This window comes from Protopterus annectens, chromosome 7.part1 (genome assembly GCF_019279795.1).
Source record: "Protopterus annectens isolate FY-2018-M chromosome 7.part1, PAN1.0, whole genome shotgun sequence".
NCBI lineage: Eukaryota > Metazoa > Chordata > Ceratodontiformes > Protopteridae > Protopterus > Protopterus annectens.
This window is the reverse complement of record NC_056740.1, coordinates 162,863,047-162,886,682: the sequence shown is the minus strand read 5'-3', so window position 1 is coordinate 162,886,682 and position 23,636 is coordinate 162,863,047. Positions and strand designations below refer to the sequence as shown.

Genomic DNA, 23,636 nt, shown 5'->3' with positions numbered 1-23,636 from the left:
GCTTCCCCATACCTGCTTATCTACACCCCCCTCCCCATTAAAGATGTTCCGTGACAAATGGTTTTGTTCCAAACATCATTTATTCACATACTCCAAATGAAGGAAGCAAAAACAGTCAAAACACCGATGATGTGTACCAGTTGTTGGACAGTGCTTATTTTGGATTCCAAAGTTCTTTTTTGGGGACACTGTCTCATGACAGACATTGAGTAAACATCTGATTTGGGATTTTGTTTCCTATAGGATAATATACAGCAGATGGAAGCACCATATTTTAAATTATATATAAGACTAACACTTATTAGAATAACATAAAGAAGTGAGGAAAAGAAAGATGTTTTCAAAAGCTGCAGTATTCACCTTAGCAGACGTGGGTAAGGAAAAGTACTTTAATCCATAACTTAGCTTGATTAAAGCCAATTAAATCATATGCCTAAATGTCAAATATGCAACTTCACCATTGTGGAATATTATCCTTTAATCAAGCAATGTATGCAAAACAAATATATCTCCTCAACGATACTGATAGCACACATTCTGTCTCATACACATCTAATCATCCAACATAAAACTATCTAATTATAGACTACATTATATTACATTGTCCACAATTATCTTAAGCTCTCAATTTACATATACTCCATATATAACATTAGTCATTTTCTTATCTATACCATTTTCAAATAATCAGTGAAATTTTCATTCTCAAGTTCTCTGAAAATGGGAGGATAATATGCCATAATAATCAATCATCCTGCTTAATGTTGTGGTCTAACTTACAGACAAACTATGCCTGCCTTGTTATCATAAAATAATGGACCCAGTCACTTCCAACCAAACAAATCAACAAATTGTGACTTACTTGTCAGCAGCTTTTTGTAACACCTTTGCAGTAAAAGGAATAATCTATCACAATATTGCCATCTCTATTACTCACAAGAGCATTTAATTGTAAGGCCACCTCTTGCCTTGAAAAATCAATTAGACTCATCTTGTGCATAAACTAATTATCATCCTAATTAATCATTTCCAGTAATGAACAAGGCAGATTCAATAGTTTCAAATATATATAAAGCTACAAAAAAGTGCTTTTTCCCCATAACAGCCTAAATCTATCTGTTGTGACAGCTTAAATATCAGGCAACACTCTTTCTAAATGCATTTCTTGAGGGTAAATCCAAATGATCTAATATTATAAGAATCCTGCTCTACAGTCCTACTATCACTGAGCATTGTGCATCTAAACAGTTCTAGGACATCATCTCATTCTCTGCAGTAAGAGACAATCTAGAAAATTAATCAAAACTCCAAATATAAACAGGCTTTGTTAAGGAAGAGTACTTTCATCTATAGCTCAGCTTGTCATCATGATTATGGAGGCCAAGTAAAACATTCCTAGTCATTTCGATCTATAAATTACCATCGTATTCTTCAGTCAATAAAACCATGCAGTTAGTTTTCATCCAGAATCAAATCTGAACATCTTCATTAGAGTAGGAGCTACACTCCTGAAGGAAAAGTGCCCTGTAGCTCACTTGGCCTAAGATAATTCGTCAGAGAGAATAACTTTAGTACCTCTAAACTACAATCTTTGTTATTCAAACAAAAACTGAGCCACTGTTTCTCACAAGCAAGCTCCATATAATGTAAATATATATGCATTCCTTCCAGATAACTTCAGAAACCACACTTTTTCAGGAAGGCTTAAACAAGAATTGTGGAAGAGAACAAGGGTTTTTTTTTTTTAATGACTGACGGTAAAGTATTTGTTTTTTTGTATCCCTAAAAAAAAAGGTTTGAGCATTTTTATAATAGTGTAAGACATTTTACTCACTTTTCTAATGATATAATTAATCTGATTTTAGAATTAATGGCATTAGTCTTGGATAACAATTATATTTTCTTTGAAGGCAAATATTTTAAACCGACCCAAGGAGCTGCCATGGGGGTATCTTGTGCGCCTATATATGCAAATCTGTATTTATTGGACTGGGAGATTACTAAGGTATTTAACTCCAAATATTTTTTGTAATATTTGGTTGTATGTGAGATTTTTGGATGATATCTTTATTCTATGGAATGCACCTGACCAGGATCTAAACACATTTGTTGAACTTCTTAATAATTCTTCTAGTTTTTTAAGATTTACCTTTAGTTATGATTTTAATCAAATAAGTTATGTGGATACCTTAATTATGCATGGTGATAATGGGTTTAAATCTTTGATTTATAAGAAGTCAACTTTTAGTAACTCCTATTTAGAATTTTCAAGAAGTCATCCTGTGAGCCAAAAAAGAAGTCTGCTGAAGGGTCAGTATATTCAAGTTGCTAGGATGACTTCAGATGTTTTGGATCTTAAAAGGGAGTTAGATAAAGTGGTGGATATATTTTTCGTAAGGGGGTACTCTCCACATTTTGTTAATTCGATTAGGGACTATGTTGAGTCCCAATGGGGAATAAAGTATAAGCCACTTCTGGGTGTGGGCATTGAAAGAAGGACAACCATGGAATCTGAAAGTAAAATTGAAAGGGCCTTGGTAGTGCAATATAGCCCTCAAGTAGAAGAAATTAAGAAAACTGTTAAAGGGAACTGGAACATTTTAAGAACCCACCCCCATATATACAATTTATTGGGTGTTGAGCCAGTTTTTGTACATAAAACTGGTAGGAATTTGAAGAATTGGTTTTAACAGAGACTTCTTTATAACAAACAGGTGGAAAATTGTGTAAACGGAACAAAAAAATGTGGGACTTGTTCCCAGTGCCCCTATATTTTTGAAGGGGGTTCCCTATTGTTAGAGAATATTACTCACTCTGTAGTAAACTTTGTTAACTGTTTAAGTAAATGTGTGGTATATCTTGCCAAGTGTTCAGGGTGCCTGGTTTTCTATGTGGGTAAAACAGAACGGCAGCTCCATAAGACAATTTACGAGCATTATTATGATTTAGCAAAGGGTAATGAAAATAATGCTCTTCATAAGCACATAAAAACGTCTTCCTATAAAAAGTTTTTGTTTGGCATGTCAAAACAACATCGTCTAATCTCATGAATGAGATGCCCATAACAAAATGTAAACCCATAACAAAAAAAAAATCAAAAAAAAACTTTAGATGGACAGCATATATTCCTACCAGATAGGAGATCATTTCCAATCCAAGAAACGTAGAAAGACGGATCCTCGGGGGAGGGGGCATTATAAATTGTTGTTAGAATCTAAAGAAGCAAAGTAGCAAATGAGGTTAAATGCCACACAGTTCCCAGGTATTAATGAAAATATTTCCATTTAATCAATTTTAAAACTAAAGTCTATTACGCTTTAAAGTAAGTTTTTAAGCTTTTCGTGTTTTAATAATTAAGTTTTTTAATGCTGACCTAGTTCTTATGTTATAAACTTTTACTGCTTGCCTGGTTACCAATGATGATTTACTGTTTAATTGATGTATTGGGATGATATATATGTGAGAGAATGTAAATTTTATTTAGACTCTGAGGAAGTCGTGATGAGTTTGGATGAAAGTACTTAGTCTGTTGTCCTTTTTTGTTTTATGTATTAAATTGAGCTTTTAACATATTGGTCTGTGGCATTGATTTTTTGTTTTATTAGGTTTTGTTCAATGCTGGTATATTTTGGGTACACAGAAACCACACTTCCTAATCCTGCTATGAACATTGTCAAAGCAACATTGTCTAATCTCATGAATGAGATGCCCATAGCAAAATGTAAACCCATAACAAAAAAAAAAAACTTTAGATGGACATCATATATTCCTACCAGATAGGAGATAATTTCCAATCCAACAAACCAGTCATTATTTAAACAAATCCTAATGTTGCATCACAAAAAATGTACTCTAGCGCATAATATTCATAGCTATCAAGCCAGATAGATTGCCATAAACTGTGATTGGGAACATACATGTAATTTGAGGGATGATATTTTACAACATCTTGCAGAACTAAACATTTTGAACTCTAAATACAAACCACTGTACATGTATGTTCCCAATCACAGTTACACTGTAACTCAAAACCTTGCTTTAGCTGATGACATCAGTGTTAGAACTATTACCAAAACCCATTTTGCATATTTCCAGCAATCACCATCTGACTACAATAGCATCAATGTTAAGGATGTGATCATTCCATCATCATTAGCTTTGACTCAAAAAGGTCCCATAGATTTTACTTTCCCTTGAACCTCAAGTTCTTCCCTATCTCAGGGTATTCTAAGCATTATTACTAGGCAACATAATTCTCACACTGATATTTAAGAGTGACCCACCCCACCCACACACTTAACTGTAAGTAAGGACTGATTTTTTTTTATTTTTTTACTTTCAAACATAAAAAAATAAAATGGCAATTAAAAACAACAACCCTCTTACTTTACAATTCACTGCATAAATGTTAAAGCATTTTGCTGCACATCTTATAACATTTAACGGTATCTTGACAGGTTGGAACAACAGAGAAATCAAGTGTGGTATAGAATGGATGTCCAGCTATTAGTCATAACATGGATAAAGGTAGCCTGTAATTTCTCTTTAAATTAATACTGGGTAATGAGACCATTATGTTATTCTGTCCTACACACAGGATGCAAATTCTAACCACTCTGACTTTCTAGGGCTATGATCACTGATGGATTCTTTCTCCTCTCCTGAGCTTCCATTTCTGACAGTTTGGAAGTAAATGTCATTAACTTCACTTAAGAATTATTGATTTGTTTCTTCCAAGCCTTACTCTTCTGTGGTAGTGACAAACAAGGCCTCTGAGCATAATACAAAATATCATCTCTGGCACTGATCATGTCCATTCCAAAATTATTGGCAACTTACTGTTCATTTTTCACAGCAAAGCAGTATCTGTTAGTATCAGCATCTTCACCCCTTTTACAAAGGCAATCGTATCAAGACCACCCTCCTCATCAAGTGTATCCATTGCCACACGTACCATGCCACTGTAACATGCACTAAAATCACACATTTACATGCTACTTAGCTCCTGACTAGGCTGTTTCAGCAGTCTAATGACTTTGTTTTACTTCATTTCTCACTTAATTCGCTTTAGTCCACTCTGTAAAAATCATCATAATGATAATAATAATGATAACAATAACGTAAGTCATGAATTTATCAACCTTTGAATCAGAGCTACTAGGGGAAGGTGGTTTTCATCAAGAAGCACTGGAAGATTCTCCCCTTGCCTCTTCATTCCCCAAACTCCTGTATCTGTATGTAGCTCCAAGACTGCACAAGAATGAGGGTAAGCGAAAATGTCCTTAACACTGATATCCTGTAATACTGTTGTCACCCACGTGCTCCATCAAAGAAAGCAACAGTCAGTTGAACTGCACCACTCTTTCAATTCAGCTAAGCTACATTTGGCAAGAAGATGGTACTCCACGCATATACATTTGTGCGAGTATGTCTGCATATATATATATATATATATATATATATATATATATATATATATATATCTATAGGGTACCGGTCAAATCTTCGAACGCTCAAAATTTCGAACGTTACATGGTCGAGACCAAACATTTGAAATTATGAGTGCTCGAAGAGAGATTTTCAACGTCACCGTATGGTACAGATAGGGAGAATTTCCCTTTTCTGTACTGAAGTGCGGTCTCTGAGTTGATATATTTAAGTAGGGGGTGTGTGGGGGGGTGCAACCCCCCACCTGGGGGGTGCAGGGGAGCTTGCCCCCCTACCTGCTCTGTTAAAGTGTTTTTTTTCTGTGTTTTCTTTCTCTTTTTTTTTATGTTCGAACATACAAATGTCGAACATTTGGTCTCGACTATGTAATGTTCGACATTTTGGATGTTCGAACATTTAACACAGACTCTATATATATATATATATATATATATATATATATATATATATATATATATATATATATATATATATATATATATATATATATACATACATATACACACACAAACACACACACACACACACACACACACACAGACACACACACACACGCACATGCATGTTTCTGTGTATGTAACATCCATGCATATAGGAAAACCATGACTCAAACATTACTTGAACAAATAAAGCCTGAAATATCTTATGTTCTAACTGCAGAAGTTCTAATTCTTACGATTCATACTGTTTCGTGGTTCACATACTATCACATTCTGAAGCAAGATCAAATAGTTCCTGATGAAATGGTCAGGTACACTGCTGCCCGTCCCCCGTGGCCTGGTACACTTATGAGTTCGTATTGCTCAGATGCATTCAAGCACAAGGCTTGAATAGTAACTTACACTATTATTATGCCTTATGAGATAAACAAAAAGTAGCAACATAAACTTTCAGTGACACTTACTGAAATCCTTAAAAAATGCAAGGTAAAAGTGGGTTTAAAACTTGTATGTCAACACGTGGCAGAATTTTTAATAGACTTGGCCAAAAGAGCAATGCTGTTATTAAGGAAGACAGCAATTCTCAGTTGAAACAATACTATCTACCATACTTTGAATTAAATTACACAAGTGCAAGACACTGTGCAAACTTGTTCCTGTTTTATGAAAGCTGATGATCTCAGGGAAATGACTGACCTAAAACTTAATCTTTTTGCAGGATCAATGGGGTAAATCAACTGCTGGTTGCAACTACAGTCATAAAAAGCATTTTGTAACTTTCTCCATTGCACTGCTATGGGACAAGGTGCCGTTGTGAACTAATGTGTGTTTGTACATAAAGCATGCACTTGGACACTAAAAGCATTGTTTGTTGTAGAAGGATATCCACTTTATCTTTGGACTTCTAAGCATTCCTACCACAATGTAGTGCATTTCGTGGATCTCTGACCAAACCTTCACTGACTGATAGCTAATTACCCTTACAGCTTCTTTCCATAGCAGTTGCGGCAGGGGTAGCCAGCTGGCAATGTGTTTACTGGCTCTAGATGATTGTCACCGCTGATGTGACTCCCTTACCACATGTGCAAGAATGTGAAAAAGGGGTTGTGAGTGGGTGGATACTACAGTGCAAGAATCAAACCTGTGGTATTGACTCAGGGAGAGTCAGCAGGTGCATAGGCAAAGTTAACTGCCTGTGAAAAAATGGATATGTTAGTGCAAACACCTTAAGTGAGAATGGCTACTGAAAAATTAGGTCTCCAGATCCCAATTTTCATTGCATGCTTTGAATATCCAAGGCACATTCTCTATGCACAGCCAGTGCCAATCCTCACTACTACAGTCCATTATGTAACAGATGACCAGAAGCTATAGTTCAATAGTTCAAAAGAAGCATGCTCAAGAAGGTAAGGAATTAGACTTTGATGAAGTATTGTACTACAGTAATTTCTATTAAATTATCTGCCATGTGAGTTTTTCCTTCTCTAGTATGCTGGCCTTCCACCAGCTGCCTCTGTGAGTATTGCCTATTATAATCATAACCATCTATCTGTCTATATGTTTGTCTATCTCTCTTAGCACATGCACATATATATATATATATATATATATATATATATATATATATATATATATATATATATACTGTGTGTGTGTGTGTGTGCGTGTGTGTGTGTGTGTGTGTGTGTGTGTGTGTATGTGTGTGTGTGTGTTTCTTTATCGCTGAGTTCTTCCTTAGGCCGAATCTGAAGGCAAGGAGAAGAGCTTCCATCTGCTAACATAAATCAGTAGCATATCGCTTTGCCATTCCTTACATAAAAGCACACCAATTGTACTTTAGCTGGTTGTGAACTGCTTATTCTAAAATAGCATCCTGATGCTTTAAAAACGAAAATAACACCAAGGCAAGGAGCAAGGTACCTTCAATTTAATAAATAAGCGCTTTCATCTTGACAAATATCAAAACTTCCTCATGCTCTCAACACATTTAGGTAAGAGTTCATATAAGATGATGTCATTATTTCTCAGCTGTATCCTTCTTTTCAAGTAATGAACATTGCGCCGCTATGAACAATCAAACTCAGACCTGTAGGACACAAAGTAGTAGTTGTGGTCAGAGTAACAGGATTTCAGTTCCTAACAGTTTATGTAAGCGTGCAACCCTTTTTTTTTTGCTAAGTTGCTGATTCACTTAAGTTTCATTGCTGCTAGGAGTAAAGCATTTTTAAGTTTTTGTTGTTGCACATACAATGTTATTCAAAGTATGACAAAGTCACAATTCAAGGTGGAAAAGAACACATTTCACCAGACAGAGTTCTGCTTGCTGATTTATTGATTTTAATTTGAGAACAGGGGTAGAACACTGATCTCCAGGACCATTTTTAGACTCTGCACAGGAGTAGACACAATGTAATTTATAAATCTAATTTATAAATCTGTAGCAGATTTTATAACCTGTTCAATTATACAACATTAAAATTATAAAACAATGAAGTGAACAGATTGAAGCACTGGTTTGAACAGTACATTTCTTACCGGAAATAAATAAATTAATTAATTAATAAATACATTCATAAATAAATAAATAAAAATCAGGAATGTAGAGAGACTGGCATTTTAATACCCTGTTTGCTTATTACTTAATATAATCCAGATTAGTAGAAAATTAGTGGCTACTACAGCATGCACACATACTTAAACAATGTTGAGGCTGCAAGCAGTATGGGACAGATGAACAGACTGGGGAGGGGGCTACTGGCTTGTTACCAACCTAGCAAAGAGTGGGCAGTTGGTGGTGAACTTTCTGTGCTTGGAGCCCCAGTGATAAGCTAAAAGTGAATCTGTTCAGCAAAACAATGATGCAAGTAGTTTTATGTTGCACAGAGTATGAAGTTTTGGTTACAGAGTCTTCGCCAAGCAAAGTGGAATATCCTTACTAGTTTGGTATAATAATTTCAAAGTCCTTAGTTTGCTCTGTTTTTTTTTTTTTTTTGTGGATATCTGCTATTTTAAGGAGGCTGGGGAATATTTAATGCCCTTCCAGGTGTCTCATGTCTCAGGAAGCTGACTGATGTACAGTGAGGAATTTTTGGTTTGGTGCTGGGGGGCACAGATCCAAAAAGGATAGTTAGCCTCGGTGTTGTTGTGACTATTTCATTGATTTGAAGAAACCTGGGCTCTTTTAATATCCTTCTGAGTATCTCATCCATAGGAAGCTCACTGAAGTGTAGTAAGATGCTCATGATTTGGTAGAGGGGGTAGATGTCCAGAAAGGAAAGGTAAGCCAGTTCGTTCTCTGGTTATTTGCATATCTTTATACAGTTGACACACTTGAAATCTCCTTGTAGGTGTCTTAAGCCACAGGGAGATTTCGAAGGCGCTGTAAGGAGCTCATGATTTGCACTCTGAATGCCCTTTCAGGTGTCTCATGAAGCTGGAAGTAGGGTACAGCACCCATAGTCTGATGCTTGGGAGGGCTATTGACCAGTGAGGAGAGTTAGTCTAAGTTTTGATGTGGGTAACAACTGCCTGCCGCGGTGGTGCAGCGATAACATTGTTGCCTCACAGCAAGAGGTTCTCCCGTTCAATTCTCGGCTGGAGTGTGGGGAGTGCCTTCTGTGTGGAGTCTGCATGTCCTCCCCGCGGTTGGGTGGCATTCAAAAGACATGCGTAAATGGGCGTGCCTTCATTGAAGGTTGGACATCGAGCTGGCACCTCAGCGTTCGTGAAAATCTACTGCCAGTCATTAGAGGACCAGAGTTCCGCTGTGGCGACCCCTAACCGGGAAAAGCCGAAAGACAAACAACAACAACAACAACTGTCAGTGGGCTGCTAAGAGCCAATGGAGAAAGGCAGATGTTCACTTCAGTATGAGACACACCAATTCTTTGTTATCCAAAACAAAGATGCAAAGTTCTCTTATATTTCTAAGATCTATTGGAAATAGTTCAGTCAGAAATTATGAGTGTCTTACTTGTCTTTCTTTTCTACTACTCCCTTGAGCCCAGACCTGCTATAAAAGCAACTCTTTTTACAGGCTGCCTGCTTCCTAATCTGATACTGAGCCAGGCACTGAAAATTCACACAACAGTGGTGTGCTCACTGTGCTTTGTTCATCATAGTGTTAAAATCCAGGGTAGTTAAAAGTTAACAACTATGTTAAATGTGTGTAGCAGTCATCAAGGGATACAATAAATAAATAAATAAATGAACAAACAAATAAATAGATAACAAAAGCATACTAGCTTGAAAACATGTCTGGAAAGGGGAGGGTCATAGTTAACACAATCACAGCCTCCAGGCATATTTTGTTTGACAGAAGGATCCCATCTAAGTCGAGAAACTGATATCACTGTGTGTGTGTGTGTGTGTGTGTGTGTGTGTGTGTATGTGTGTGTCTATTATATCTATTATCTACATTTGTATTATACAGATATAGCATATGCTGCGCATTGTATATATATATATATATATATATATATATATATATATATGGGTCTATATGACTTGGTCGACAGTTCATATGATCAACTGTTTATTTGGTCGACAGTTCATTTGATCGACAAGCATTTGCCCCTTCCCCAATGTTGTGTGACCCTGGAGTTGATATGTATAGTTAGGGTGTGGGGCACAGCCCCCACATTAGTGTGGGGGCAAAGCCCCCCACCTAAAATGCTTGTCGATCAAATGAACTGTCGACCAAATAAACAGTCGATCATATGAACTGTCGACCAAGTCATATAGACCCATATATATATATATATATATATGTATATATATATATATATATATATATATGTATATATATATATATATATATATATATATATATATATATATATATATACATATGTAAAAACATGCACAAACGCACACACACAGATATATATATATATATATATATATATATATATATATATATATATACACACACACACACACACACACACACACACACACACACACACACACACACACACAGTGAATTTCCCACCTTTAATGTGACCTATAACCTGTACAACGCAATTGAAAAACAAACAAATTTGTTAGGGGGAAAAAGTAAAAGTATAAAAAATAAAAAATGTACAATAAGCTGGTTGCATAAGTGTGCACACCCTTAAACTAATACTTTGTTGAAGCACCTTTTGATTTAATTACTGCATTCAGTCTTTTTGGGTAGGAGTCTATCAGCATGGCACATCTTGACTTGGCAATATTTAACTTAACTTCCAAAGCCACACTGAAAGCACCACGAGGAAGACCAGTTCTCTTTTATTCCAGTCCTGGAAAATATCTCCCTTTCTCTCCAGACAAGCTACAGCTGCAAAAGCAAAGGAGTTCTCCTTGTTTAACTTGAATACGGGCTCTCCATCATAGCTACAGCCTCGAAAAAAATAATCCACTCTACAGTCCATTGAAAACAAAATCTGCTGATTAATTTCCAATTACTCTCCTCAGGAACACCACTGCAGGAACACCACTGCATCACCCTCTCCAAGGCCAAATGGCTACCAGTCAACTACAAAGTTCAGCTACTCCTAGGGTATCTTGTTTTCAAACTACTTCAACCAGGTGTCTCCACCTCTTGCAGATAACTCCATAATAACACCACCCCCTACAACCACCACAGCCTCTCCCAATTAACTCCCTCGCTCCAGATACCCCAAACTATATTGAACTGTACTGACCATTTCTTCTCCATTCTTGCACCCAAACTCTGGCAATTGATCCCCCCACCCCACCTAAAAGAACGCTCCCTTTCCCTCACTTTCAGAGCTCAAATCAAAAGATAACCTTCATCATAAATCTGACTGCAAGTGCTTTTCCTCTGGACACATAACCTAACTCCCTCCTCACCTGCATAATGTCTACTTTGCTCCTCTGTTCTCAGCTGCTGCTTCCTTTTCATATTATTACTAAAATGAATTCACATTTTATTTTCTTTCTGCTAATACTATTTACAGTATTGTATCAACTGTCAATGGGATTATCTACCTTCTGTGATTATTCTGTGTTTGTGAATTTGTGAAATCTGCAACTGGGCTATATTGATCAGTGTCCCTGATAAACAACCTAACCTAAATTAAACTAAAATAAATCCTGCTCAGTACAAGAGCAACCATAGGTGCAGACAACTGCAGTATATACAGACACATATATATTTTTAAATAGTTAACCAAGTAAGTAAAATAATATTTTGTAGACCCTTTTCAGCTAACCCCAACAATGGGGCAAGGATAAATACATGGACAGTTTACAACATCTAACCAACAAGCAGAAATCCAAAATGAGTTATCGGAAGAGATCTCCTACAAAGTGTACAAAATCAAATGCATTGAGAAATGTGCCTAGCAAAACTGCAAGTAAAATCACAAAAAAACATTCTGCACACTCAATGTGGGAGGCTTTGCTCTCATACATCATTACCTATACATATATATATATATAGATATATACATATATATATATATATATATATATATATATATATATAAAACAACCCACAATCACAGAATTTCAAGGAAAAAAGAATTCACATTATACTTCTCAACGTCTTAGAGCAAGAAATACAGACAAAGCCATAAACAAAAGTGGTACAAAAGCCCAAAAATAGAGACAATATTTAAATATTGATCTTACAATCTTAGAAAGTTGATAGAATAACAGGTTTTACATTAGCATGAATTTTTTGAAGGGTGTGAAGTCTGAAACTCAAGTGTATGTCATTATTTTCAAACTTTAATCTTTAATGACTTGCTACTAATTTTCCAGAAAACCACAAATTTATGAAAACAGACCAAAATATGAGTCATAAATCTGGACATTCTGCAAAAAATCTGTACAGTTCAGAAGTATGAACCACATGGTAAGGGTAAAATACGTCTCACACAACCATGATCTTGCAACAGAGTTTGCCGGTAGCCATTCTGAAAGGTCCACTTTAGGAATTTTGCTTCCTGGACTTCTGTTGTCCAGTTAGATTTGGCTGGCTTGTAGATAATCTGGGTGACCAAATGATGGTCCAACTACATGAGAGAGTCAGCAAGCCAAGGTGTGGCAATAAGCCACAGGAAGTCATTTAGTTATTGTAAATGCAGTTGGTGAGACTTCAGCTTTAGTAGTTTACACAGAAAGTCAAAACGACATACACAGAGATTAGGCTATCCATGGTAGGATACCAACTAAATGCATAGATTGCATCTGTACAGAAAGAAAGAGTGTGATTTCTAGAGAAAAAGAAACAGGAGACATGACAGGAATATGTATACCTCAAGGGAATTAGCAAAGAGGGAAAAAAAGCATTTTTCACATGAAAAAATGTGCTGAAACAAGGCTCATTGTTTCTGTATACTGTGATGACAATTTACGGGTAATATGAAAAAGTTATTTTTCAACAGAGAGATGTGTGCATCATTAGAAGAGCATTTGTGGGGATATTTTTAAATAAATACTGTAAGATAATTCAAAAATGTACATAATGACAACATAGCAATTCTGATTTCGACATGCATGCATGAAAGCATAGGTAATTGTGTTAGGAGTATGTGTATGTGTATTTTTGTGAATAAATGTGCAAGTCTGAGTGATTCCTGTACATGCAGATGTGCAAACGCGTGTTTGTGTGTGTGTGTGTGTGTGTGTGTGTGTGTGTGTGTGTGTGTGTGTGTGTATGACAATCACTGACGTGAAACCGCAGTTTATTAGATATACAGGACTGGTCATGAATGTCATTACTTCTTGTCACTAAGCTGCTTAATCTGTGTTGTAACGAAGATGTTATGGCAAGCTGAAAAAAATGATAACAATTCTTTGCACAGCTACAAGAAAAGCATCAAATGTAAATTAAATAAGAATAGGGTAGCATCAGAAATTCTGATGCACAACTGCAAATGTGTACATAAATGAATACACAAATACACAAATTAGTATCAGAAACTAAGTGGAACTGGTAACAAACAAGGAATAACTGCTGAAAAAAGAGATCTGGAAATGCATAGTATGTCCACAGTTTTACGTGGAAATACTATACCAGTTCAGTAACTACAGCATATTAGTTTCTTAGAAAGTACTGTATTAAATTAAGGTGGGTTCAGCCTTGAAAGTCATCATATGCTACTGGCATCTCAGGCACTAGAGACACTGCCTTTGATGTAATGAATACCCAAGGGGGCGCATGCATGGCTGTGCTGAGATGCTGTGAGTACAGCTCTAATTTATCTTGCAGAATACAGCACAGAAAGTTAATGCTGTGCACTCCTAATGAGCAATATTCTATAGTACAGATCTGTATTCTCTCACTCTCCTCTTATATATGTATCAAAATGAAAAAAAAATCACTTAACATGACAGTGTCTATGGATTCCCCATAAAGACAAGCATTTAAAATTCTGTGTTTAATGTTGCTAAACAAATGAACAAAAGAAAAATTATTGGCAAGCACATACCTTACTCTCATGAACCATGGCTGAATTTCATAAACTTTGGTTTGAGCTCTAATTGTTCTGACAAGGAGTAGTTCCAGAGAGCCACAAGACCAAAATATTACAAGAAGCCGTATAAATCATCCTAGTTTGCATGGGGCTGTTTGAAAGGAGGGAACTAAAATCTTTCCTTGCCAAAGGAAGGGTTTCCTTGAAGTGACATTGCTGTTCATGAAAACACGAGTAGAGTGCAAAGGAAGCGGCAATGGAATTACAGTGATGTCTGACTCCTAAGGCAAACTTTGTTAAGTGACACCCTGAGGTCATCTGAGACAAAAGGATTCAAGGTTGAGTTGAGGTGAGTAGCAAAGGAAAGAAATACAATCATTTTTTTCCTAGTACATCACATCTCTAACACAAAAGAATATCAACTATCACAAATGTTTAATAGGCTCTATTATTCAATGTCTCAGAAAATTACCTCTTTAAATATGCAAAATGTATGCATTTATATATCTTTCTGTTTCTCTGTCTAAAAAAAATATGTATATATATATATATATATATATATATATATATATATATATATATATATATATATATATATATATATATATATACATGCATGTGTGTGTGTATGTATGTATTTACATATACACACACACACATACATATAAACAAATACATAATGCATGTGTGTATATACATGTTTTATTTACATGTATGTATATACATATATATGTGTGTGTATACACATATGTATAGAAGAAATAAAACATCTAAAATATCAGAACACATATAAATTAAACAGCTAATTATAAGACTTAACATAAAGAATTGCAAACAATAGTTTTCTTAGAAAAAATAAGTATTCTAGGCGACATAATCGCTGGTGAAGACAAATTGTTTACTTTTTCATGCTGGATTATGAATGCGTGGAAAGGTTACCACTTTATGATGATGGTAATATGTTTGTAGGTTCTGAATAAGCAAGTGATACTAGCAGCTGAAGGGGGGGTAGGGCTGGGTAAGTGTGTGCTCTCCACCATGGTTGCTTGGCAAATGAAGCACCTCATTAAATTTGACAGACAGAGAACACAAATTGTACTAATTACTACACAACTGCAAACTGCATGCACCTACAGAGATGTCACTAACTACATCCTTGAGGTGAATGGAAAAAAAGTACTAAGCTGTTCTGCTCCATCTGATCACTATCCTCAGTACTTGGTGACAGAGGGCATACAAATTATTTGATAGAGCCAACAAAGAATCTATAGATTATGAAATGAAGTTATGGGAAAGAGTAGTGGAAGCTAGGTTAAGAAGGGAGGTGATGATTAGTGATCAGCAGTATGGTTTCATGCCAGGAAAGAGCACTACAGATGCAATGTTTGCTCTGAGAGTGTTGTTGGAAAAATACAGTGAAGGTCAGAAGGAGTTGCATTGTGTCTTTGTGGACTTAGAGAAAGCATATGACAGGGTGCCTAGAGAGGAGTTGTGGTATTGTATGAGGAAGTCGGGAGTGGCAGAAAAGTATGTAAGAGTGGTACAGGATATGTACAAGGGTAGTGTGACATTGGTGAGAACTGCGGTGGGAGTGGCAGATACGTTTAAGGTGGAGGTGGGATTACATCAAGGATCAGCTCTCAGCCCTTTCTTATTTGCAGTGGTGATGGACAGGCTGACAGATGAGATTAGACAGGAGGCCCCGTGGACTATGATGTTTGCAGATGACATTGTGATATGTAGTGAGAGTAGGGATCAGGTTGAGGAGACCCTGGAGAGGTGGAGATATGCTTTAGAGAGGAGAGGAATGAAGGTCAGCAGGGCTAAAACAGAATATATGTGTGTAAATGAGAGGGAGGGTAGAGGAATGGTGAGGATGCAGGGAGTAGAGTTGGTAAAGGTGAATGAGTTTAAGTACTTGGGATCAAGAGTTCAGAGTAATGGTGAGTGTGGGAGAGAGGTAAAGAAAAGAGTACAGGTAGGGTGGAGTGGGTAGAGAAGAGTGTCAGGAGTGATTTGTGACAGACGGGTACCAATAAGAGTGAAAGGGAAGGTCTACAAGAGGGTAGTGAGACCAGCTATGTTATATGGGTTGGAGACGGTAGCATTGACGAAAAGGCAGGAGTCAGAGCTGGATGTGGCAGAGTTAAAGATGTTAAGATTTGCACAGGGTGTGACTAGGATGGACAGGATTAGGAATCAGTATATTAGAGGGTCAGCTCAGGTTGGACAGTTTGGAGACAAAGCAAGAAAGGCGAGATTGCGTTGGTTTAGACATGTGCTGAGGAGGGATGCTGGGTATATTGGGAAAAGGATGCTAAGGATGGAGCTGCCAGATAAGAGGAAAAGAGAAAGGCCTAAGATAAGGTTTATGGATGTGGTGAGAGAGGACATGCAGGCGGTTGATGTGAAAGAGCATGATGCAGAGGACAGGAAGAAATGGAAACAGATGATCCGCTGTGGCGACCCCTAACGTGAACAGCCGAAAGAAGATGATGTGGACCTGTAAATATCAAGTTAGTGCTGTGGATACTAATAACTGCTTTCCAAGTTGTGCTGATATGACTATTAGCTGTAAGGTAAAAGTAAACAAATAAACATATCAATAAATAAAAATATAAATGGGTGAAACTTCAGAATGATTTGGTAAAACAGAATACATTTGCTTAATTGATTCCATTTCCTGACAGTTACAGGGTTTTCTAAGCAACCAGATAATAAAATGAAATGGCACTAAATATATAGATCCTCTTAAAACACAATCTGTTAAGGAATACAGCATAGTAATTCTTATCAGCTGTATGAAGCAAACAGCAAGTAACAAAACTGCTGGATATGGGCCAATGTGGTGCAGAGACAAGGTATCTGATTACTCCATCACTACACTGGGTTTTGGAATTACCCTAGACCAATGTTAGGCCTAGGTAGGAAGGGGAAGGAAATCTGAGGAAGACTTTGACTCATGCTCTCTTTTTCCTTGGAGAAGAATCTGTTGGTTTCTGAAAGAACCTATGAACAAAAGCCTCAGCTGTAGAAATATATTAAGTTGAAACACTCCATGTTCCCTCTGTTATAGAAAAATTGCATGCGTGGCTGGTGCATGATGAGAACAACACAGATCTTGTCACAGGCAGGAATAGGCATGCATATGTTGAAGTACAAGGTTAAGAGGGACTCTTGGAAAAGGCTCTAGACAATAGATGAGGAAGTCAAAAAGTCTGACGTAGGAGGCACCATAGGTGGGTGGATCTCATAAAAACAAACAAACAAACAAATAAATAAATAACTACACAAGCAAATGCATATGCTCCTGTACCCACTTAGCAAACAAAATGTCATTTAATTTCAAATGCTTCAAGAGTGTCTGCTAGCTCTAATTTCCTTTATGTTTTCTAATTCCCTCTCAGCAGTGCTTAACTGGGATCTACTTTTATCTTCTTGTCATATGTCCCTTTCTTATTTGAAATTCCATTTCAGTCACTTGGCCTCTTGCTTGGACTGTCTCTGTTTTTCTGTTTTTGTTATTAACTGGTCAGTTGAGTAAGAAGTAAGGGGACCGCACATAAGCCTCACAGGGACACACACACACACACACACACACACACACACACACACACTTTTTAACCAAACCTGAAAGTATGAAACTACACAGTCCAAGTACTGGCGCCATAGTAAATTTTCACTGTCCAGAATTTCACAGAATGTTCAAATTTTTGTCTCATGACTATGATCTGTTGCTCAGAAAATCTGGAGTTTTCTGGCAAATCATCGAAGATTGAGGGCACGCAGAATGTTCAGATTTTTGTCTCATGACTATGGTCTGTTGCTCATAAAATCTGGAGTTTTCTGGCAAAGCATCGAAGATTGAGGGCACCAAATAACGACGGACTTTTGTGTTTCAGACTTCGTGGAAAATGAATGCTAAATGCCAAATGTTATTTTAGCGACTTTCTGAGTTTATAAGAGCAATATCTTAAATCTGTCCATGACTTTGATCCTTTGTCCCTCACCCATTTCGTTTGGCTTTGTAGAATTCATGGTGAGAGATATAGAGATATATGACGGGCAATTTTAGCGTACCATGGTCTCATGATTCACTTCCAAATTAAGTGTTCCTGGATCGGCGCCGGAAGACCCACTGGCATTTTCCCATATAATCCTGCTGCCACAAGTTGTATGCCATATGTACCAATTGGAACATATCAATACTACTGAAACTGCAAGTTTAATGGACTGATACACACACACACACACACACACACACACACACACACACACACACACACACACGTATAAACAAGTGATGTGAAAATATTGATGTAGAATGTATTTAATAAGACAACAAAAACATACAACAGTACAAAGTGCATAATTAAGGTCCATTATTTAAGTATCCAGGAAAGGTGATCTTTAAATTAGTTTCCTTGACAGTTTTATACGTATCAAAGTCAAAGTTATTTGGGTCTTCTAGGAGCTCTCACGGATAGGGAGTTTGCAACTATCTGGCCCAGCAGCCTGTAGTAATGGCAGTAATTAATTCCCACTATCTCTTTTTGTATATTAACTGCACACAAATGTCAGTATCAGTTGCACTATCCCGAACAGGCAATGCACACTGCAGCGGCAGTGGTACGTATAACGCATTGCAGAGAACACCCTGAGAATCCAGTTATCTTCAGGCATCTATGCCTAATGTAAAGACAGACGGTCAGACCCCCTTCCACAAAAGAATATATAAATAACTAGAAATAAGTAACACGTTCGTCTGTACCAGCCTAACAGACTTCATGTACATCAACTCTTCAGCAACCGAAAGAACAGTACTTTCTGCTTAACTATACTAAGTGTTTTTCTTAAATGTATGCATTTATTCTGGGGTGGAGGTACTCACCTGTGTTCATTTTCCGAGCACTTCTCAGGTTTCAGACAAAAGGACAGAAGAGTCCTTGGAGCGCAGCACCATAAAAAGTACAGTCGATACACACACCTTAAAGTACACACCTCACGAAAATCCTGGGAAGAACTTCCATATTATAAGATACAAATTATCCAAAGTCGCCTTTTTGCCTGTCTGGACATCTGAGTATAATTAAATGTCACCAGCTGTAGACTTCTATTGTATCCATTTTAAGTTATAACCCTTTTATCCTAAGTCATGAATCCACTACAAATGCCGATTGCTTTTCCCACGTCTGCCTCCCAATAAGATTTTTTTTTCCTCAGCCTGAGTTCCTGATTAAGGCATTTCCCTTCTTTTCCTGCAGAGGAAGCAGGACTGCTTTAGTCGGCCAGGGATTGCAAAGTGAATAAAACAGTGGCTTTCAGGCGTATTAGGGTTTTTAAAGAAACCGCAGCACACTGGCTACTCCACAGTGAGCGCCAGATGCAGCTCCTCATCACTGAGCACCAGATGCAGCTCCTCGTGCGTGGGCTCGCTCTATAGCTTCCTAAAAATCTTAGCTAGCACCGGCTGCTGCTATTTCCACACTAATCCAAATCCACTAAGAAAGAAGCTTCTGAGACAGAAAACGAATTTTAAGTAAGGGATACTGCAGTTACCAAAGCAAGTCTGGTCTGAGATTTGTATCATCGCCTCTCCAGTATGACATTTTTCTTGCATCTTTGATTGCAGCATCACATCCTTGTGTGTGTGTGTGTGTGTGTGTGTTATAGTTACAGATGCAAGAGTTTGGCTGAACTTTGTGCATCATGTCTCAGCAACATTAACATTCGCGTGTCTACTAGGAGTGTGTGTGTGTGTGTGTGTGTGTGTGTGTGTGTGTGCGCGCGCGTGTGAGAGCGCTCACTCGCTGAATATTATACTTGACTTTCAATTGTACCTTATTCTGAGGAACGATCCTCATGCAGAGTACGCTGTTAAGACACTGACAGGCTCAAAATTAACAAATGGCGATGGAAGTAATAGTGAATCGTATTGATTAACCAAAAGAATGTTTTTGCAATCGTGAAGAAACAACTAAATTATATGTTGAGCAGCTTCCAAGCTAAAGTTGTGTTCCACAAATTTTCTCCTTTATTCCATATTACGAGTGGATGTGCGCCTCATTTCTGAGATGGTGGTTGTGAGCTAGGCTTACTTGACAAGAAGTAAGTTGTTCTTCCATAGTCTTAAATTAATTAGTCTACGGAAGTAATAGTGAATCGTATTGATTAACCAAAAGAATGTTTTGCAATCGTGAAGAAACAGTTAAATTAACCACGTGGTGCGCTTCCAAAATAAAGTTAAGTGTTCTACAATTTTTCTCTTTTGATTCCCTATTATGAGTGGATGTGCTTCGCATTTCTGAAATGGTGGTTGAGAGCTAGGTTTACTTAGCAAGAAGTAAGTAGCTCTTCCATAGTCTGAAATTAATTAGTTTGAAGTAGACAGCCATCTAACCGGTCCAACAGAGCAGAAACGTGTCCTAGATTAGAAACTTTACTACTTAAACGATTTTTAAAAAGTATGCATTTTAGCTTTTTTTTAAAAAAAGTAAGTTTAATTATTTTACACATTTTAAGAACATAATAGGCACATTTTCACCATTCATTTTTGCAGGCATGTAGGATGTCCTTATTTTCAACTAAGACCTGTGGGCACTAAGAAAACAATAATAGCTTTGGTCTTTAAAAAATCCCTGCAAATGGCCGAAGTGAGGTACAATATCTACGTTTTTGGAACAAAGTTGTTTTTTTTCACATAGAGGACCATGTATTGCTAGTGGTGAGAAATATTTGGATAGACAATTCATTTATTTAATAATCTATACAGCCTTAAGCAACTTTGCTTTATCAAGAAAATTAGTAAACATGGGAGGACTAAGGCTAAATGTACGTCTTTCGGCTTTTCCCGGTTAGGGGTAGCCACCGTGGAACGCCGGTCCGCTCATGATTGGCAGTGGATTTTTACGGTGCCGAGTTGCCAGCCCGACGCCCAGCCTTCAACGAAGGCACGCCTATTCACGCTCGCACCTACCTGCATGTCTTTAACGTCGCTCGACCGCGGGGAGGACATGTAGACTCCACACAGAAGGCACTCCAGCCGAGAATCGAATAGGAAAACCTCTTGTTGTGAGGCGACAACGCTAACCGCTGCACCACCGCGGCATAGGACGAAGGCTAAATATGATGTAAAAATCATAGCAGTACGTGTAAATCATTATATTTGAGAAATATGCCTTTGTTCTTCATTACAATGCTGCTTTAAATGCATGTTTTGTATAGGAGGCTCCCTTGCTGAAGTTTGTAAAATTGGTCCATAAAGATAAACTGTTATAACCCTGCAGAAGAAGGCATCATCTTTTACATTTTATATAACTGCAATCTCTCAACATTTCTTTACTATGTTTATTAAGAAATAGATACTTTCAGTGTTGAAATATAACGAAGTACACCAGCACCCAAGCCTGCCATAAGCACTACTTCTCTTTCCCAGACAAGGAGTTTAAAGATGGGGTGGAGAATTCCCCAGATTAGTCAATGCCCCAGAAGGGGCTGTAATCTTGAGGAATGCAAACACGATATTGTGAAAACTATGCCATGAATGAGCTGCATAGGAGGAGATCTAAAGAAGATGCATGCAATCCACTCATTTTCTCCTTCTTGCACCAACTTGAATTTTACCTTCCCAGGAGATCTCTGCTACTGCATCACACATTTGAAATGGTTTAAAAAACAATAATTGAAAACATTTCCCACTTTAAGCACACCTTTTGGCGTCTTTCCTTTAATAAGCCAATATAAAATTGGTGGTACTTCTTCAGCAGACATTGAAGCCTCTTCATCATCAATAACGGGTATGAACATTTTATATATATATATATATATATATATATATATATATACATACATACATACACACACACACACACACACACACAGAGTGAGAGAAAGAGATACACATAGGTGATTTTCACCAAAATGAGTAGTGAAAGTTTCCTTTTAGAATGAAGTTCCCCTTATCCTATTCATGTGTCCCTATTCTACCTTAAATTCCAAAGAAATCTGACAAACCACTTATTAAAAGCAAAAAAGAGGCAAACAACCAGAAACAAACTTTTTTGTTTGTTAGCGCTTTTGTCAAGTTTAATAACTCAGCTTCTTCAGACAAACAGAACAACTATATCAGATACACTTAAATACCAAATACAAAATCACATGATCAAGGGTAAAAGTCACATGACCAAGCAATGTTAATCTTTTATAGTGACCACATTACTTTTCTGAGAAAAACATTTTGAATGCATATAAAGTCATTTAAAAAGCATTTAAAATATAATCAGTCCTCTGTTTTAAAACATATACAACCAAAATACACAAATAATATAAAATTATAAATTATTCAGTGAGTCAAACTCTTCAATTTCAGCACATAGACTGTAAAACAAAGATCATTTAATCCTGGTTGATTAAATGCATGTGTTCTAATCTGCCAAATTAACTCGTGCTGCTCAAGTCTTAGGGTATGTGAACCTCCCCTTTCATCATACTCATCTTAATTTATTACTCTGAATAAAAATGAGTGGCCTGGCTGATTGATCACACGTTTAGCTAAAGCACTTTCCAACCTCCCTTTTCTAATATTATATTGGTGTTCATACACACGCTGTTTTAAAGGGGAGGTTCACATACCCTAAGACTTGAGCAGCGTGAGTTAATTATATTATTTTTGTATTTTGGTTGTGTACGTTTTAAACAGTCCACGGGATTCAGGAAGCTCGGCGCAAGGATGGCATTAGCCTTGCGCCAACCGCGCGGAGTAGAGATAGTGCAGCAGCACCATATGCATATTAATGAAGGTGCGCTGCCGCACCGTCCACGTGCACAGGAAACGTGAGCGAGTGCAGAGGGCATGTTTAAGCACTGCATGGAGGCATGAACATGTTGGCTAGAGTCGCGCAACCTAAACTGCTGACTAGTACAGCCTGACTCTAATAGTAACCACTCCTGTCAGTATCCGTGGATACTGAAATGTATGCAAAGCATACAAGAGAGTTCCGTGACCACCAAAATAAAATCACAGGAGTAAACACAAAAGCACGTAGCTGCATTTTGAGCCCCCATCCCTCGAACAATGACATTTAAAACCCCATGTCCGTATTTCATTGTAGTGTTGCTTTTTATACCAAGTGGAAGCAAAACACAGTGTGTTTGCACGCCACTGCCCTTTGCTAAGCCTAGCCCAATGATCAGAGCATTCACTCAATATCTGGCCATTCATAGTCTGAGTCATCCTTGTCTGGATGGCCCAAAGATGAATGGGTATTACCCGGGTCAACCTACCATGTCATGAAAGATAAGTATTTGCGTGTACCTATGT

At 37.3% G+C, this 23,636-nt stretch overlaps 1 protein-coding gene across 2 annotated transcripts in view; it reads right to left on the bottom strand.

Moving 5' to 3' along the window:
- Positions 1-19,901, bottom strand: part of FGD5 (FYVE, RhoGEF and PH domain containing 5) — a 1,722,626-nt gene extending 1,702,725 nt beyond the window's left edge. Inside the window, exon 1 of one of the 2 annotated variants that reach the window (XM_044078612.1) lies at positions 19,209-19,901. In XM_044078612.1, coding sequence (XP_043934547.1) covers positions 19,209-19,218 — 10 coding nt within the window. In that variant the 5' untranslated portion in view covers positions 19,219-19,901. The remainder of the gene's footprint in view (positions 1-19,208) is intronic. The other variant, XM_044078611.1, reaches the window with a different exon arrangement.
- Between the last annotated feature and the right edge of the window lie 3,735 nt (positions 19,902-23,636).